General features: G+C 36.5%; 1 protein-coding gene across 2 annotated transcripts in view; it reads left to right on the forward strand.

Annotated features, from left to right (window-relative positions):
• The window catches only part of LOC124167009, a 32,147-nt gene extending 11,497 nt beyond the window's left edge, over positions 1-20,650 (forward strand). For both annotated transcript variants that reach the window (XM_046544769.1, XM_046544768.1), the window contains exons 8-18: positions 1,638-1,802; positions 3,426-3,706; positions 4,488-6,383; positions 9,470-9,618; positions 10,284-10,406; positions 11,418-11,597; positions 13,610-13,870; positions 16,472-16,663; positions 18,019-18,186; positions 18,559-18,681; positions 19,416-20,650. In XM_046544769.1, coding sequence (XP_046400725.1) covers positions 1,638-1,802; positions 3,426-3,706; positions 4,488-6,383; positions 9,470-9,618; positions 10,284-10,406; positions 11,418-11,597; positions 13,610-13,870; positions 16,472-16,663; positions 18,019-18,186; positions 18,559-18,681; positions 19,416-19,592 — 3,715 coding nt within the window. In that variant the 3' untranslated portion in view covers positions 19,593-20,650. The remainder of the gene's footprint in view (positions 1-1,637; positions 1,803-3,425; positions 3,707-4,487; positions 6,384-9,469; positions 9,619-10,283; positions 10,407-11,417; positions 11,598-13,609; positions 13,871-16,471; positions 16,664-18,018; positions 18,187-18,558; positions 18,682-19,415) is intronic.

The raw sequence follows: 20,650 nt of genomic DNA on the forward strand, positions 1-20,650 counted from the left end.
TTGTTTTGTGGGCGGTAACACAGTCAGTCTAAACGAAGTGTAAAACGGTGTGTTTTGTTGTTAATTGCGATTACGGTTTTAGCAAATTTTCTGCAAAATGAATTCTTAGGTAGGTGCGCAAGGTTTTACTTGACATAATGGTTTTCAGGAACCTAAAAAGTGATTTCAAGGAAGTTTTCTGTGTAGCAGGCGGGTGCATCTCCGAGTTTTTGTCGTCACTTTTTTTGCCATGTTCACAATAATTTTGGTTCCTGTATCTGCGAAGATGTTTCAGTGATGATGATGCCCAGGCGACGCTTGCCCGGGCGACCACCATAGCGAAGCCGAAAAGCAAATGCGGGAAGATACAAAAATGGAGAAGGATTTACGTCAGTGCTGCTATTGTCGTCGATGAAGACACGAACTCGTATTTATACCGTAGCTTGGCATTCCCATTGTAAAAAATGTCCCAGATATGATACGCTAAAATTTTTTCGCGTAGGAATTGTGAGGTCTAGGAGCCGATATTCACTTTTTACATTGTTTCTTATGGGATATTATGTTTTGATTAACGTCATTTCGTTTATCGTCACATTTTTCAGGAACGGTAAGTGACGTTAAACGAGGACTCACTGTACATAGAAAAATGGCTTTGTCGGTTGTGCATTGGTATAATGATTTTCAATGCAATGCTTTGCATGATTTTTATTCAGTATGGCGCTTATAAATGGTTTGAATGGTTAGTTGTTGTTTAAGTAAGGAAATTTAGTAATGCAAATAAACATCGCCTTTCGTCTGAATTTATGCTTACGTTTATCAGATATAAATTTATCTGTCGCCGCACCACTCCTGTTTATTTTGTTGACCTTGTGGGACAGATGGTAATAATATATTTAATTGATTCCTTTGTAATATTTTGTTCCTATAAATTATATTTTTTCGTGGCACTGCAGTAAATTAAAATTCTCTCAAAGTTGTCCCTGTTTTGAAAAAGCAATTATTATAATTTTGAAATTTAATGAATTTTGATGATAAAGGAGCAGGGTATTTTTTTAAGGTGTTTAAAGGCCTGCATCTGTTACCTCGAACACATGGAGACTGCCACAGCTTTTTGTGTAATTTGTATGATTTTACTGATAATGTTGGCAAAAATTTCTATATGAATGTGTTGACACTAAATTTATTAAAATTGCTTTAATTATATATGCATTTGAAAAACAACAGTTCCTAGTATATTGACCTGTGGAATTCTTTGTGCATACTGCTGAGACTGGCTGGTACTCAAGAGGGTGAAGAGATAGCAATAATAATAATAATTTAATTTACGAGAAAACTTGAAATACAAGTATTGGTTTTGTATTTAATTGATATAAGTTGTACAGATATGCAGTAAAAACTATTTTTTTAAATATTTGCTGTTATAACATATGTAGTCCAAATTGCTTTTCCCTAGAGGGAAGCAGTGGTAACCTCAATCAACTCACACTCCCTCATATTCAATCCTATTCCTTACCAGATTGAAAATGAAAGGAAAGGAATACAACTTAGGAATTTTCTATTCGTTGAAAATCTTTTTTTGAGTCAAAATATGTCCTAAACATGCGTCATAGTTAAGTGCTGTGTTTACTTATTTTTTTTACATTCCTTCGGATGTCTAGGAGGGACATGGTTAAGATAAGCATGGATACCTTTGTGAAACGTTTCCAGCCGGATCGATACGAATTGTGGCTGCAAGGGAAAGATGTTGGGCCTCATCCTGAAGATCCTACAAGACAATCAGCTGCCCCGCCCCCAACTCACACTGATATTCTCTGCAATAAGAAGTAAGGATATGTTGCATGTCATTGATTGGCTACATTTTCTCTTATATTTTGCTGTTGATGCACATTTCATAGTTTGAGGTGTGGAAAACAAAAAATGGTGTAATGGTGTGAGTAAAAAATTCCTTTTTAACTCGGGGAATTGCTAAGACCTTCGAATAATTCTGATCGGCTGTTATTCTGAATGGTGGATTCCCACTGGTTAGCAATTCAGTTGGAGTATGGTGTGCTTGAAATTTTTCATTCTATGTTGGAATAACCCTTCATGATGATATGCCATTCTTATTGGTAGATAGGGCAACATTGAGTAGATTGCACAATGTTGCTCAGATTGTGCATAACTCATATTTGTTAATATGATGAAATTGCATGTAAAAAGAAGGGAATAACATTTCATAACATAGCTTATGGCACTGGCTACTTATTTAATTAGAGTTATTGATTATGCATTGCTGACAAGTGTCTTAGCTACACTGTCAGAAATAGCACCTCTTCATTTTGGCGAATTTAAATTTGTCAAAGCAGTATGAATAAGAGCCTAAAATTGTTATAAAAAGTCTGAATAAAAATCCAGTTTGCAATGGGAGCAGTAAGTGAAATCATTAAATGAAACCGTATCTGCTAACGAAAGGAAGATTTTTATGCCCCATCATTGATGGCCTTGGTGGTGGCGGGGTAAACTCTTCCCCTGCCAAACATTAGTCACTGTTTCGAATCCGACCTGGATAAGACATCCAGGGCATGATTTTTCGTGTGCACTTACTTGTTAAATTTGTTGAATGCCCTGATATTAAATGGCTGATCGGAAATGTATTCAGTAGTTAGGGAATAAAAAAAATATTTAGCATTTTAATCCGTAGTTTGAATTTAAAAAGTATCTAATTGATTCTTCAATTTAATATATATATATATATAACTTTGCTTTAAAACGGTTAGAGAAAGAGTAGTACATTGAAGGAGTCAAAAATCTTGCCTAATAAGTCGTCAAATCACAACCGTAGCTACCACAGCATAAACTATATGTGCTTAATACTGAATAAGAACGAGTAATAAATGCATCTTTTTCTTTATGCTCAATAGTTTTCGTTGATAGTATTCGCTGGCAAACGTTGCGATATCTATCGATATCTTCCTTAGTCGGACAGTGAATCTGTGCAAATGCCTCTATATTTTGTTAAATAATTAATTTATAAATGCATTCAGGTTCTTGATATTTGAGATCCCTATATGTCCCTGCCTAGGTTGTTAGCGTATGTTCATAGCATGTGCTAACTTCCTACTCGTCCCAGAACAAGGCTCGGAGAGTGGTGCCACAAGGTGGCAAGTAGAAACACTACGCAGAGGAATTTGCAAACGTGCCAGATTTTTGGATTCCGAATTGGAGGTCCTCAACTGTATCAATTAGGAATTGTATTCACATACTTAAGCTGCTAATTATTTTTACTGCTAAATCAAGTCGAATAACTTACTGTGTTAGACGTATTAAATGAATTGCAATCTGAAATATACTGCATGCTTAAAATATTTATAGCTTCAAAACTTAGTTTTACTATCAACATTTGCGTAGAACATTTGTTGTTTGTGTTATTTGTCGAATGCTAAAACTTTTTAACTTCTCTACTCTAGCAACACAGAGATTCCTCAGTCATTCTTTGAAATACGAAAGAAGAAGCCCAAACGGCATCCCATTCATAAAAAGAAGGGAGCGGACGATGGTGAAGGCAATGAGCTGGATGAATATGATGAAGATGGGCTCCCATGCAATGATAAGAAATTGGTCCCAATTCCACCTGGTGTTCAAGAGGCAATCAAAGAAATGGGAGTGGAGGATGATGGCTGTGAATATCTACCTGATGAAGAGCAGCTGGAAGTTTTGGAGGATATTTGGCTGAAAGCAGGTGAAACAGGTGTGTTAGCATTATGCTTGATCCTTTGAAATGTGGCTTTGTATTGCTTTTCATTGTGAGTTTGGATTGTTTCATGCAACTGCTTTATTCCCATTTTTTTTAATTCTTAATTATTTGTCTTCTGGTAATCCCAGGGGTTGGTTGAATATTTGAAAATCAATAATTAACAATACAACTACATTTTATATTTTATCCATTGTTGGTGTTTTTCAATTATCCAAGCCTCGCCTAGCATCCATTAGGACAGGAAATGGAGAGTTGACTGTTATTTCTTAGCTGCCAATATTTTCTTTTTCATTGTAACAATATTCAGTTCCTCAGAATTTTTGTCTTCTCCTTTAAGTCAATTTGGTTGTTTCATGGGATTAGATCAAGAGAATATTTTAGATCCCTGAAATGGTTGCTTGAAAATACTTAGCATTATGAGTTATAGTCAGTTATTCATTAAGAAAAAAAAAAGAATTTGACTAACCTTCAAGAGATCCAGAAGGCATCTACAAATTCAGTGATTAAGATATAAATAATGAGCAAATCTTATTTATTTTTACTGAATTACTGTTCAATTCACTTTCTTAAACATTTTTATGTGCTGTATTTGAATATATTAAGGATTTTTACCATTAGGGAAGCCCTTTTAGATACTTAGTTATTTGAGTTTTAGGTGAAGAACCTCTACTGCTTGGCATGTTCGTTAATGTTATGGCCCTTATGTTTTATTGATTAGTATTTTTTGCAGTAAGTATGCTCTCATAATCTTAAATATTCTATTTCGCTCAATTAGGGAACTCCCCTGATGAGTATGAGGAGGAGTTCAGCCTGAAAAAGAAAAAGCCTAAAAGGAAGAAATCTGTCGGAACAGAGGATGGATCAGTGATTAAAAAGAGGAAGTCAATCAAGGTTGAGGGAAAAGTTGGTCACCAATATAAAATGTATGAGCCCAAGATCAAGATTGAGGGGGATTCTTCAGCCTCTACCCCACCAGCAATTGCCAAACCTTACTCTTTTGGTAATGGAAGTGAAGAGGAAGGTGGGATGATTGGCAATGGTAGTCAGTCCATTAGCCCCCAGTTTGTTTTGGATGGCAAAGGAACTGTAGTACCTGGAGGTGGGAATGCATTGGGGAATTCAAGGATTGCTGAAAATAGGGGCAGTTCTTATATGACATTAGTTGCTCCGCCGAAGATAGGAGCCAATGGTGAGGTGAAGAAAATAGGTCCACGTTTGAAAGCGGAGCTTCGTGTCAATCAAGATATGGAGGAGTCCAAGTCAAATATTTCCCCGGGAGAGTTGGAAAGCAGAGTTCCCATTCTTGTGCCAAGCACTTCACAGGCCAATTACCCTAAGCATCAGAAAATTGTCGTTAGGCGGGACTTGGGAGGCCATGGTTGGACCACAAGTACCAGTGCCAACGGCAGCAAGGTGCTGGTTGGAAAGGTTGTGCCTCCAGTGACAACAGTATCTTGGCCAAAAATAGTTCAGAAGGCTAATTTTGGAATGATCAAAAACATTAAGCTTGGTGATAGTAGTAATCCTGGGAAGATCATCTTCACTAGTGATCCCAAGAGTGGTAAGTTTAATAGTGTTGCATTAGCATCGGCGGGAACTGTAATCAGTGATGGTAAACCAGGTACATCACCTGCAGCAGGAAATACAACACCCAATCCAGATGTAAGGAATGCCATGCTGCTCCTCAGTCTTGGGAAAGAAGTGCGAGTAGGTGAGTCTAGTCCGAGCTACGTCAACATTCAGGTGAACGAGAATGCGTCGTCTCTCCAGGTGGTTTCATCTGAGTCCATTTCAAGTCCAAACCCTCAGTCAGCTCAGCCTACAGGCACAGCGTTGAACTCTCCATCCGTTGTCCGCAAGCCGTGTGTCGTCATACTAGGGGGTAGAGGAAGGGGTCGTGGTGGTAGACCTGGAAGGGGGGGTATGGCCATGCGAGGACAGAGGGGGAGGGGCAGGGGAGGAGGTGGTTTCAGAGTCGGTGCAACAGGCACACCTCTCTCCACACGCCCCAGTTCCACCTCATCATCTGTGTCGCCAAGTGCACCAAAGGGTCGTGCCATATCTTCCGGCAGGTGGAAGAGTGAGAGTAGTAGTCAAAGCCTTCAGGCTGCCCTGGACAGTTTTGTGGAGGAAGTGGTTCTAGAGAGTAACGTCCCACCAAGTGAGGATGATGAGTTGGGTTTGGGTTTGGTGGGTAGCTTTAGTTCTTATAAACTCAGTAAAGGTAGTAAGAAGAGTGTTTCTCACGATCCATGGCATGGGTTTGATTTGAGTAATGTGAAATCGGAAGAGACTGCAGCTGTGGCTCATGCTACCACGGAGAAGGACAAGGTTGTGATGACCCCGCATCCCCCGAGTGTTCCTACCTCGACTGCAGCTCTCCTGAAGACTGGATCATGTCCAATGAAAAAGACCCCCCATGTGCTCCCTAAGACAGTTGCCACCTCTTTGAGTTCATCTGCTCCCTCAACACCCCCACTACAACCTTACCCGAAAGTGACCGTGCTGAAAGAGAAGGTTGAAGAGCGGCCGGCTCCATTGCTGGAGCCTGTGGCAGATGGGGAGGAGGCTAAGGTGCGGGAAGTCGACTTCCCTCCTCATCTCATCCCAGAGAACCATTGCAACAGCTACTCTGATGCCACCATGCCGTGGTCTCCGGCATTTAGGAGTGGTGAGTGGTGTCATTTTATGTGTCTTGAATATTTTATAGAAGACATTTAAAACCTTTTCTCCTTAAACCCCTTTACTTTGTAATCCTCTTGGTGTAGGCATGATGGCAAAGTCCCGGGCATACATAATGTTTCATAATAGGAAAAAAACCTCTTCACATGTTAAGTACCTCTTTATTCAGTAATTCTTCGTGTGCAGTATTTGTAACATGGCCTTATGGTGAATCATTACCGCTCTAATTCACATATTGATCTTCTTTTGCTGTAATTTCAAAACTATTTTGCATTTAAATATGAATGAACTTCCTTATCTAAATTCTGAGCTTACAATTCGGGCTCCATCCACTGTCTGTAAAAAAAAGGCGAGACACCCAAGTTTGAGGTGCGCTATCATCTAAACGAGATAATCACTTTCAATGCAATAAAAAGCATACGAAAGAGAATTTATTACTACATTGGATCATTTACTTAAAAAATTCTGCCCCATAGTATTTCCTGTACTTAATTTTTTCTAAAAAGTACCCGGTTTTTTGCATGTAAAATCAAGTTGCCCAACTTTGAGCTCGTGGTATTCTGGTAGTTTTTGCCTCAATAACTTGGAATTTAGATATCAGAAAGCCAGATCTATTATTGAAAATATGCAGAAAACAAATTGTTTATTCCGCGAAAATTGATAGATTTGTTGTAAACAATGCAAATCTTTGCTAACTTCTGAACCAATGTATCAATTGAAAATTTATTAGTACCAATGTATGTTGTACGATGAATTGAAGACTAGTATTTATAACATTAACATTAAGTATCGCTGTTAAAGTCAATATGCTTAATATTTATCTAAATGTTTCTACACCCATACCGGCAGCTCCGTCGTGGGAGAGGGAGGAGAAAAGAGGTGCTTGGTTGCCACCGACTTGGCCGAAGCAACCAATGGATGATTCATAAACTGCCAGGGCACTAGGCATTATGATGTGCGAGATGGCAGCTGCGCACAGCTTTGAGAGACTTTCTCTTTTCTGTTGCTTTGTTTTAGCATGCCCCACTAGGCAGAGCAAAAGCGACAACCAGAGCTCATAGCAAGAATAAATATCAAAGGATATTGAATATACTGCTGACATTTAACTTGTATGATCTGCGTACTTGTATTACTTACATTCAATGGAACACAGCAGTACCAATAAATTTTCAATTGACCAAATTAGCAGAAATTCGAAATTAGCAGAGATTTGCATTGCTTAAAACAATCCGTCAATTTTTGTGGTGTAAACAATATGTTTTCTAAAAACTGTTAATAGTAGAACTGACTTTCTTGTATCTAAATTCCAAGTTATTGAAACAAAAACTACGGGAATACCAAGTGCTCAAAGTTGATCGACTTGATTTTATGCGCAAAAAAAAGGGTACTTCTTTTAGAAAAAATTAAGCACAGGAAATACTATGGGGCGGAATTTCTTTTTAAGTAGATGATTCAACAAAGAAATAAGTTCTCTTTTGTACGCATTTTGTTGCATTGAAATTGATTACCCCATTTAGACGATAGAGCCCCTCAAATTCTGATGTCTTTCTTTTTTTTTACATACAGTAGTTGTCCATTCTGTAGGTTACTCTGGCTGCACTAGCTACTTTTTACTTTTATCACCCAGTGGCAAGCACATTAAAAGTTCTTTTATATTGTGACGGTACGTGTTGAGTGCGGCTTACATGAGTATTGCCATCTCGGGTGTGCCACCAAACATAACTAATGGCCAGGATCCAACCCACACTTCCCTCCCCGCTCCCTGCTACTACCTTGGAAAAAATGCCTAACAAAGAGAGGCGAGCGAGAAAAGTGATGCGCTTCAAACACACTGAGCGACCAAGGGCGCCACACAAAACTGTGGCCTTACTACCAGTGAGTAGACTTATGAGAAGATACCTTCTAAGGGAGTGACCTTTACGAACTTTCGTATATGCGGTGATGGTTTTTTAAAAGAGTACTAAATTTAGAAATATTGGGATACCCTGTAATATCCGTCGACACAAGTACGAAATTCAAAGTAATAATTTCCCTCTTAATAACTAATGATAGATGAAATGGCTGATGAATTATGAAACATAAATGGTTAAATCAAAGAAAGCACTGAATGATAACCTTTGGGCAAAACATAAAATAAATTAAATTAACCTTTATAAACTATATTTGCAAGTTCCTCGTCGTGTAAAGTAACTGTCTTTTGTAGGAAAAATGACGGGAGATCATTGATACAATATGGAGTATAGACTCCGCACAAAAAAATGTGGCATGGGAGAACTTTCTACCCCAAAAGCATTTTATTCCGTCAGGACTTATGTGACCGTAGATGTTGGCATTGAGAAATTGAAGCACATCGCCCTGCTCGACACCAGGTGATGATTTTTATAATCAACTTGGAATAAAAAATCACTACACCTTTCGATGGAAACAATTGGATGGATTTAGATTGTGGCAGAGGTGACTGAAGGCAACACTCGCTATTGAATGAGTCGATGGAGGGAGTGGGAATGTGCCCGTGATACTCACTTCTTTAGATGAGCAGCATCTCTGAAACTTCTTGTTGCCGCTTCCACGGATGGGTCGTAACTGTATTCGACTCCCAGCAGGATACTCATATCCAATCGCTGATGTCAATAGATACCTCCGCACGATGCGTAGCCAGACCGCATGCTCTTGAATCACACCATCGCAAGAAGAGAGTGGTAATGCCTCCTTGTCACCGGTATTTATAGGTTTTTACGATGATCTCAATGCCTCCTTTTTACAAGCATCACCACAAACAATTGAACCACAAAAATACAATGGGGTAATTCAAAAACATGGCGTGAGCCTTTCTCCAACAACGCACGCGGATAACTTACAGGGAGAAATAGGATAAATAAAAATAATAAGATGGATATACCACCAGTATGTCACAATATGTATATAGTATTTCTTTTTTTCATCATATGATACACTAATTTTATAAAAACATTTTTACTCTTATCATACGATCTTCTGTTTATGTACTTTTATTTAGGCCTTTATGGTTACATCTTATGTATTTCTTGTTTATTAATTTATTTTAATGCATTCTAGGTGGTGCAGGTACTGGAGGCAACTTACCATTTCTTAAAGGCTTGAAGAAAGACTCTGTTTCAGATAGAGCTTTGGAGAAAAGCTTTAATTCATATTGGAGTCAAGATGAACCATACTGTTCCCTTTGCACTGTTTTTTCCCATCATGAGGTAATTATGCATCAATATGAATTTGTGTGTACTTACAATGTTTGAAGTCATTTATCCAGAAAATAATGTGAAATTAGGTGAAAATATTAAGCTTTATCATTTCAAGTCAATATCAGTTAATTCATATGGTTTGAATTTACATAATATGCATACTACTTTACATTCGAACATAAGTTCAGAAATGCACCAATCATTTTTAAGATTGTTAAAACGTAACATAGATTGTGCATGTATGGAATATAAGCACTGTGAAATGTTACCTTAAAAGGAACTTTTTATAATGTTTGAAATCACTTTTAGTTCTCGGATATAGAATGATATGGAATATTTATCATGAGAGCTTATTTTCATTTTGGAAGTATTCTCTTTTTTTTCATTTATTGTGTTTTTGTTGGGTAGCTTAATGTGATACTATGGTGGGGACTTTTTTTGTTTGTTGCAATTTCTTACTTTTATTATGAATTTCTAAGTAATCCCATGCATTCTGCATGTGTTCTTGGTGGTTAAGATGGAACAGATGGTGTAACCTATGGATAAATTCAACAGCCTCAAGGCTTCTTTCTGAAAGTTTACGCATTAAATCAGCATTATCTGTCTACTTTTTATATTTTCTCCAAATTTGTTTTTAGTATCAATCTTAATAACTTTCATGTGTTATTATTTAGAAAACTACTCCAGAACCAATGCCTCCCGGTTGGAGGAATAACTGTTTTGGAAAAGACATAAAGCCCACTAAATCTCCTACCTGGCTTACTGCAGCAAATTTTGCCAAACGGAAACCTTGCAAGGTAAGTTTTCCATGCAGAGGTGGTGGTATCTAGAATACCTAAATGGTAGTAAAAAATTCTGTTTGGTAGTAAGCCCCACATAATCTCCAACCGCTTGAATTGAAAAAGTGTTACATAGTTCCCTTTACTTTTTCGAATACATAAAAGACAAGGTACTGGCACTCAGGCTACATAAAATTGAATCTTTATCTTAATTATATTTTATTTTGGATTGATAATTTTTAGTATTTACATTTTTTACCCAATCTCCAGCAAAAACATTTGCTGGAGTTGTTTCATACATTCAGACTAGCATTCATGTGGCAATTTGGGTGTGCCCATGTAATTTCCAATTATCGTTTAGTAAATAAAAATACTTTTTTTATAAATTGAGAATTCAACTCAAAATTAGCTCTCAGGCCCTGGGGATCTTGTTACAAAAATAATGTATATAGGAATTCATTTATTATTCTTCTGAAGAACTAACAGCAAATTGTAGCATCTGCAGCTGTGAAAGTTGTTTTTTCTTAGCTGCCTAGATGTCTTTTCCAGAGTTAACTTATCCATTCCATATTATATTCATGTCATTGTTCATCCTGAGAAGTCTTCTACCATGATTCCTGTTTTGAGTTAACAAAATATGGATGAAAAGTATAAATGACTACAACTCTGTATAATTTGTAAATTTCACAGGAATTCAACATCAACCCACACTAATTTTCACATTCATATATTCAGGTTCTGCTCTGATTCTTTCTTTGAATGGCACCACTGCCTATCAATTGTGGAATCTCGTGCTAATTGATCCATACAGTCTTATTGCTTATTTTTCCAAATTCAGGTTTTTAGGAATGAATTTAGATTTGTAGATTTTGCTACTTGGGAAATTAAGTAACATCATTACTTGACTTATGTTAAAGTCTCAAGGTGGACGATATGTATGAAAGTCAAGGACTCCTTTTTCTCTGTCGTTACTTTGTGCCTCCTACAAAGTTATTTTGTTTAATTGAAACTTAATCTCTCTCTTTGTAGATTGAGCTGCAGACGGACAGCTCATCAAATGCTGCTGATATCAGTGCAGGTGTATCATCCATTCTTACGTGTTGTGACTGTGGAGTTTGTATCCATGCATCGTGCTATGGAGTTACTCTTCTACCTCTTGAGATAAAGGATTGGAGGTGTGACAAATGCTATGCCGGCATGTATCAGGCTGTAAGTAGTTTTCATGCACCTTGTTTCATGTTTTTCATCACTCTGGTTACAGCAGCAACATGAAAGTGCAAAGATTTACCCTTACAGCTTTCTTGACCCCCTTCACCATTACAGCACATTATGTGATTTAGATAAGTATCTGTATACCATGAATAAACATGTCATATTCCTGTAGTTAAGCGAAGTTGTTTTGGTGCCTTATTCAATTTTCACAGACAGAGAGAACATTTTTCTGAAACCTGGACTCAACCTTGACTGGAGTCAACCACTGTGGTGAAGTAGGCATAAATATAGGTTAATCGATATTTTACAGTTGCAATTGGTTTTTGCCCCTTAACTTATTCTTCCTGTCCATAAAATGTTTCTAAAAATCAACAAAGTATTCAATGTGATGCAGTAATAGTTCATCAGTTTTTTGTGTTAGCAAAATTTTGCTGTATTAAAGTGTATGCTGGAGAAAGTGCAATATCAAGGATACTGTAAAATTATGTATAGATTTGTTATAGGTGTGGGTAAATAGGAAAAAGTTTGGGTATTTGAATTGCGACAGGGAAATTGGTAAAAATCAGGTAATCTCATCAATGGCATCAGGGAAAATGAATTTAATGTGAGCATTAATCGAAAGAACTGCGGTGTTGTTGGCTGGTTGAGGGCTTTCATCCTTGAGACTGAAAGAACTTGAAATGATAATGATATTAATAATGTGTATTTACAGTGGACTCTCCTTAATACGAACAATGGTATTACGAAGTTCTCGTTATTACGAAGTCAATCGTTGGTCCCGATGAAAAGGCCTATCAAGGCTAACGTTATTTCGAAATTTTCATTTTACAAAATTACGAACCTCTGTCCCAGTCCCGGCAGTTACAAAATAAACTTAATTACGAAGTTCCTCACATAAGCAATGGCATTTAGGTGGATATTTACTACGCTAAGTTATAATAATCACACCATGTTTAAGTTCTTCTCGTATACTGTGCCCAAGAGTGTCAATTATGGTTCTTTCTTAAGTTAACACACAACATCATATACAGTGGAACCTCGATCTATCGTTTTTCAGGGGGATGGATGAAAAAAACGATCAATGCGGGAATGTTTGACAAGGTTGCCTATCTCCCAGGAAACTGGCGGGAAAACGATACTTCGGGGAACGATGGATGCAGGAAAAAATTACATTGTCTTTATGGAACTTAATTTGGAACCAGGAGCGGCGAACGATGAATGCGGGAAAACGATCAATACGGGAACGATAGATCGGGGTTCCACTGTAATAAGCTTCATTCCTGTGGAGTCATGGTGACCCACTAATAACTGATCGTAAATTGGATGTACAGTTAGTCCACTTCCTACGCACATCCGATTTACGAATTTTCAGAGATGCAAGCATTCAAAAATTTCTAATTTCAAATTTGCCGCCTTTCGATTTGGCCGATGCTATGCAGTGTGGTGTAGAGGAACATACGTGTGATGCAGTGTTGCATTCTGCAGGATAACCATATTCCTTGATTCCATGCATACAGTCCTACCAGCGAGAGTTGTCCGATGATGGCACAATAGATTGGGCGGTTAACCCTTACGGATAACAGCCATTCGCTGTCCCCCAAATGCACCTCACACCCTCGCCTTGTCAAACAACATTGTCAAATGCATAAGGAGCACCGAAATGAACCTGATCCACCAAAACAAGCCCTTTCTTATTGACGTCTAATTTTTCTGTTCCTTTTGTCATAGCTGCTATGTTATTTTAAAATAAAGTAGCTTTGGAGTTGAATTAAGTAACCAAAGTAAATTGAGTTACTGTTTTCTGTGTGTTCATTGCAATCATATTTAACGAATCATGTATCAATCCTGTTGTTCATGTTAACATATTTGGTGGGAATAATTGTCAAACAGAGGAAAGAAGTAAATAAATGAGTTCAAAATTGAGGTATCTCAGTATCATCATTATTTCTGTCTCAGCATTTTTATTTTTAGAGTTTTTACTATGAGTAATGCTTCGTTTTATCCTATAGTGGTGTTGTCTCTGCTTGTGGCGAGGCGGTGCATTGAAGAGGACAAGTGACGGACGGTGGGCGCACTTGTTATGTTCCCTTCTTGCACCTGATGTATCCTTCCGAGATGTCCGCTGCAAGGAACCAATCCATGTGCCAATTGGGCTAGATAGACCATTGCCACCACCTCATCAGCCAATGCTACATCATCAATCTAATCAGCCATCAGCTAATCTTCCGAAACCAGACATAGGATCATCAGCTCTACCTTCTGCATCTCATGTGAGTGTAGTACAAATGTATCTTGGATTATTATGCAATCAAATTTTATTTTTTATTTAAATATTTACTTAAGAAGGGCAACTTGAATAATCAAATACTCGAATGCCATGAGTAATGAAGTACTTGTGATGTTGGATGATCGAGGAAGAAATTAAAATGTTGCCTTGTATATATGGCTTCGAAATTTTTTCAGTAACGTTAGTGTTTGCTCAGCCAAAATCTATAATCTTGGTGTGGATATTTTTTTTTATCACTAAAATTTACTTAGTGATTTTACAGTTTGAATTATTTAAACTCATTAAAATATACAGGCTCGCCAAAAGTAAGTTGGAAATTGAGCTATGATACTCCATTGATGTTTCTAAATAGGAATAAAATAAATAGGAATGGAGTGGAATAACTCATTAACTAGAAAAATGTTTGTATCAAAAATTTTTGTTGGTATAAGGCTCGAAATTATTATTATGATATTCACGGTAAAATTTTGAGTTCGAGCCCAATATTTGAATTGGGAGTTAATAGTTACAGTGGAACCTCGTTAAAGCGAATAGCCCTTTTGGTGTTGAAACTCGCCATAGCGAGAGGTTCCATCGCCGGAAAACCTTCACCAAGAGTCCCTATTTCATTTCTTTGTTGAACCTACATTACCCGTGCGTGTTAAATTAGTCAGTTTCTTGCAGCTTGCTTTTGTTTTACTTACGTGAAATCAGCATAATATCAGCATTATATTTTTACGTGAAATAATATCAAGTTAATATTTTTTATGTTGTCAATCGTTATTCAAATCGTTTTTTATTGCAGTGCCTCAACGTCACTGAAATAATATACTCCGTCATTATTTCAATGACTCCGTGTATTATTTCAATGACATCGAGGGCCTAACACTCAAAATGAAACTTTTTTTTAAAACAATGGCAATTTTAATCACGTCGTCATACATTCTTAGCCGACTTTTTAGTGTAGATAGTGAAGATATTAAGTTGGACGATAGAAAAAGTCTTCCGAGGATGTTTCTACCACCTTACACCGTTTTCGTCTGCAGAAACGATTGTGATACGTTATTTCACATAACCTCCGTGAAACGTACAAGTACAGTAAATATACACCAATGGAAGCATTTGAGGCATTAAATAATCGCGATGCAGTTTTATCAGTAAATAATTGTTTGAATTTTTAGCAAAAGATTCAAAAATAACAGAATGATCACGTAAATACACTAAGCACATAGAAAAGTGGCTTCGTCAGTTGTGCATTGGGATAATGCTTGAAAAAGCAATGCTATGCATGATTTTCATTCAATTCGGTGCTTATAAATTGAATGGCTTGTTTTTTATTAACACACTCAATGCGGATGCCTTGAATTCAAGGCATCCCGCGCTAGCCCAGGACGCGGATGCCTTGAATACAAGGCATCGGTCTCGTTAGGTTTCTCGGCCCGCCATCTGCCTCCGCGTCTTCTACTAGACCCTGCAATTGTGCCCAGCGTCTCAGAGTGTCCTCTCCTGTGACTGGATACAAGTCGTTTGCTTGCAGCAGATTTTTTGCCTTCTTTTTATTATAATATATTTATTATAATTTTATTATAATGTTTAATATTTTCTTTAATAACAGTGCAAATTTTAATAATTTTGAACTATGTATGATTGTATACGATTTAGGAAGACATAATATCTGATATTATTGCAAAATATTTTTTCCGCGTGGCGGTGTGTTATGATAAATTTTCTCAGCATTGAGTGTGTTAAGGTAAGGAAATTTATTGTTACAAAAAACATCACCTTTCGTCTGAATTAATGCTTAAGTTTATCGGATGGAAAATGTCTCGATTGCCGCACCAATCCTGTTCCAACATAAGTGTTGACAATACATTTATTGAATATTATTTGCTCCACCTCCGGTAAAGCGACAATTCCCTATAGCTAGAGTTTATTTGGGCACCTTGGGGTCTCGTTTTATCGAGGTTGCATTGTGTTTAACCCATTTTATTTATTAACGTAATTGAATATTTTTTTATACTAAACGGCGTGTAATTTTTTATATTAATTCTTCTCATCATTGGTATACCCAAAATTATTATTTGTTAACAATGAAAAACATGGAACTGGAGGGTTCAAATTTTGTGTGAAAGTTGCTTTTAAAGCTTATATGTTGTGTCTTATATTTCCTAATTTTGTTTCCACATTTGGACAAGAGTTTCAAATGCTTTCTGGTTTGTGTCATCAGGTCTAAGTATAAATTGGTCTATCAAGCTATTCTTCTCTAGTGTAAGCAGGATGAAAAGGGGAAAGAATTTTTTGAACTTGCACAGAGCATGATCACGTGAGTGGAAGGGCTGATTTTTGTCTGTATTCAAGATTTTTTTAGAAAAATCTGGGATCATATTGTTCTGTTTATGGCACCATTTCTATTATAAGTTTTAAATGTTGGTATTGCTTAGAGAATTACGATTTTCCTTGATGAAGATCAATATACCTAACCTTGGAGTCAGCAATGTATTGGACTATGATATTTTTGATTAAGTTATTGGACAGTCATAAATATTTCATTTCAATGTAAAAATTTTATTTTTTTAAATATTTGTATTTGCCTCTTTATTTGCAGACCTGTGAATTGTGTAAATCTGTTGAAGGCTCCTGCATCCCTTGTAATTACTCTCCTGGGAAGTGCAGCTCATATTACCATCCAATGTGTGCCCTGATTGCCGGTGCTCGATTTATCATGATTGAAGAAGATGAAGGTTGCAACAAAAATGCAGAATTCCAAATTACCTGTGCCAGACATCTACCAAATCATGTAAGATAGCTGCTGTGACAATTTTGACAACCAACTGTACTTCTACCTCTGTAAAATGTTTAAAACATGTTTCTTCAAATGCATATTTTTTTTTTAATGAGGTCCCATATAATACGACCATATACCGACAAAACTGTCTGCAAAAAGTCATATGCATATAAGATGCACTTTTTTTTCCTAAATTTGGTCTCAAAAAAGTTACCCGCATCTTATTCGTGAAGGACACAGGTTAACTTTCAATACTGAATGTTATTTTTAGCCTGAATAAAAGTCTAGACATACATAGCTTTTTCTACATCTGCCATAATTATTTCATCAGGTTTAACTTAATTTTTCCCTGCAAAAATATAGCTCAAAAGAGAGAACTGGGATGGTTTCCTTCCGGTACCACACCGTTCCCCTCAAAAAGTAAATGAAACTAGTAGCACTTGCTCCACCCTCAGTGCGGAGAAGCGGTGCGGAGTAGCTCATAGTAGAACATTGTACTACTCGTTCAACATAAGACGCCCAACACTCGACACGACGACACGCATGTCGGTGTCGGTACTACTCTGTATAAACGTGTCGGTATCGGTGCTTAAAACTATTTATTTAAAATCAATACTCAGGAAAATATGACTACAGGAAACAAGAGATTAGGCTATACAATTCAGTATAAACTTGGCCAAAGTGCAACAGCAAGGCCTTTCGGTCCACTGCCTTCCGAAAAAATTATACATACCTGGCGACTGCAGGAAGATCAACTGAAGACTGCTAAAAAACAAAAACATAATGATATTCTTGTTTTCAATGATGATGACGATAGTGAAAAGGATTTTTAAGGTTTTGAAAGTGATTAAATTCTAATTTCATGATGGGCAACGTTTTCCTTGCATCTGTGTTTTTTGTTGTTTCTGCTTTATTTTGTATTATGTGCGGTTGCTTGCCATCTTGCCGTTTATTCATTTATTCGTTATTGAAATTTTCATATCATGTTGAAAATGGCTTACTGTTTGTTAATTTTCCTTAATAAAAATGTTTTTGGTAATTGCATTCAATGATTGTTTATTTGGCTTTTATGAAATGTGAGAACAAAAAAAAAACACATTTTAAGTTATTGTGGTACTGTGCTGTCGTGCAGACTATTGAAACTTTTTTTCCTTGAGTGTGGCCTTCTAAATAAGGGTGCATCTTATATGCCGTCAAATATGCTAATTTATTGCTATTTTTTTTTAAACCAGCCTTAAGTTCTCTTCTTTATGTATGGAGGTGATTTTATTTGGTGTTTGTTGACATTAGTTAGATATGAATGAGTATTGTCTTCGGTAAATACAAAATGCAAATCATCTCTAATAATTTTCCTCTTGTTTCCTTAGGATCAAGTGCAGCCGTTATCTGAGGGGGAAAGGGTTTGGGGTAGGAAGAGTAATGATCATCTTTATCCAGGTCGAGTGTCTTGGGACTGGGTGGTGCCAGCTCTTCGTTGTTGGGTGTCATACAGCGATGGATCTCTTGGTGCCAACTTACCTCCTAGTTCCATTCAGGTATGCTGATACAGTAGTTCATTCAGCAAACATTGCACTAAACAAAATTTCTTGGTCTATATGTGCTTTATCTGGAAAATTGGTATTGATAACCTTTACTGTGAAGGTGTTGTGTTCATTTGCCTTTACAGTCACATAGGCCTTTGGTTAATTTATCAGTCCGGGTGAATTTTTTCTTGCTCCCCATTAGTATGAATTATTGAGATTTCACATGTGTGTCATTATGAAGTATTGATGATTTGTAGGTTTCCACTTGTGAATAATGAAACTTGAAGTGCCCACTGCTGAAGATCTCTGTACTTGAATGAAATGGCTAGTTTATTTCTATAATATTTCTTGTGAGTCATAACATTTTTATTATATGGATTTCAGGGCTTAGATTGGGAAAACAATAAGCTGCCAAAACCAGGAAGAGAAGTGCTGGTGGTTACTGGAAGCGATGCTTCTCCTGTCCGGGCCACGTTTTTAGGATCCACAGTGAAAAAGATGTACATGGTATGTTGATGCAATAAGTTTTGATTTCCTGTCAGATGTGATATTGATTGCAACATTTTTTTAAAATTGAATATAAATAATGTTTACTACTGCGGAACATTTTCACAATCACTTAGCGTTGAATTATTGACTGCTCAGAATATTGTTCCTCTACCTGAGTGTGTCACCAAGAAATAGAAGAATTAACAGCTTGTACTGGGTTAAGACTGTTGAAAGTGTGTCCATCCACTGTCTATCTTGATTTATCCATTTATGTCAGGGTACAAACTCATCCTGAATGGACTCTTAACTAATTAATAGAATTGCGTCATATCAACTGTGAAAAATTTTAAAGGCAATAGAAAAAGTCCTCATAATTGTAATAGAGCACTATGATCATCATCTTAGCAGTGTGTTGTAAAGGTTAAACTGTGAGAAAATGTGGGTGTAATAACCAACTGTTAATATTTTTAATTATCTTTTTTATGCACTATTTAATTGCAATGTAGGCAACACTGGTGGTCCCTCATCGGTCTGTATATGCCAAAACCATTATTTCTTCTAATAAAGTCTTTTGAAAATGTTTCTTGGAAGAGAAAAAGAATTCTGAGCACTCATGACTCAGTTTAGCAGTGATCCAGAAAATGTTCCTGAGTAGTTCTTAAATTTGCTGTGAAAGCCTGAGAAACTATATGAATTTTACTGTCGATGATTAGTTCATGTTCTACAACTATTGGGTACAAAATTTCTTCCAGGTCTGCTTTGATGATGGGATGAGTCAACCACTTTGCCGTGAGGATATCTTTAATGTAATAGAAGATATCCCAAGTATGGTTCGTGGAAGTCTAGAAGTTAAAGATCTCAAGAGTAGCTGCTTGCTGCAAAACTCTCAAGAGCCACAGATACTGATTAAAGAGGAGCCATTGGATTGATAAGGATGATTAAAACTTAATTTATGAAGTGTTTTTGTTAACACTGATGATGTGTAAAACTTTGAAAGTGCAATGTGTTTTTTGGAATCATTCACTGGTCTCACTATGCAGTGGTACTATGATCTATGCAAGTGCATGTTCTTGTAGGCTATAGTTCATGTTAAAATATAGTTGCCACCAGTGGCATTATCTGGAGACTTATTTGGAGAATTATCTATAGAAAGTTGCAGGATCAATTTTACTTCATTTTCAAGTGCATTATTTAGAGCAATAAATGTTTTTGTCTGTTTATTAACTTAATTTTAGACTTGATGTCACTATTGTGGGATGGTGAAGGATCAGTTTGAAAAGTCCCAAATCATTTTTAATTCACCATGTATATACTTCTTGCCAATTATGATATGAGATGTTTAGGGATGATCATCAACTAAAAGTTCATTTGTGTATGTGTTGTCTTTTCCTTGGAAAATCAAATATTTCCTGCATTTCACTTATTGACTTCAAAATTGACTTTTGCTGTGGAACAGTGATGTAAATGATTATTAAGAGTACAAATGTATATTTCCTCGTGAATTCTATCCTGGATACTTTGATAATGCTGTGTGGAAAATTTTTATATAATGATAATATGTAAAAATTACATAGTTGTTGCACTAGTGAGCTATGGAAAGTGTTAAAAGACCCTTTAAGATTTATTATGGGGAAGCAGGATTATGGAAACAGCTTTCCCCATTCGTAAACTTATTTAGTCAGACAATTTTACTGCTTGGATATCTTGTAAATAAGCACAAAGAGAATTTATTTATAGTGTAGTAAAATGTTTTGTCTGTGCTAGTATGATGTTGATGGGAATCTTATTGTTACACCATGGTTTAAATATAAATTGAAACTGGCATGGAAGAAAATCGAGTCAAGAGTATAATGATATAAATATATTATATGAGTAGTGTAGTCCCAAATTATTATTTGTGGTCATGTATTTTACTGAAATTTTACAAACCACTTAAATGATTGTAATATTTTGTGAAATCAAAGAATAAACTATGCTTAACCTTCTA

The sequence above is a fragment of the Ischnura elegans genome, chromosome 10, assembly GCF_921293095.1.
Source record: "Ischnura elegans chromosome 10, ioIscEleg1.1, whole genome shotgun sequence".
NCBI lineage: Eukaryota > Metazoa > Arthropoda > Insecta > Odonata > Coenagrionidae > Ischnura > Ischnura elegans.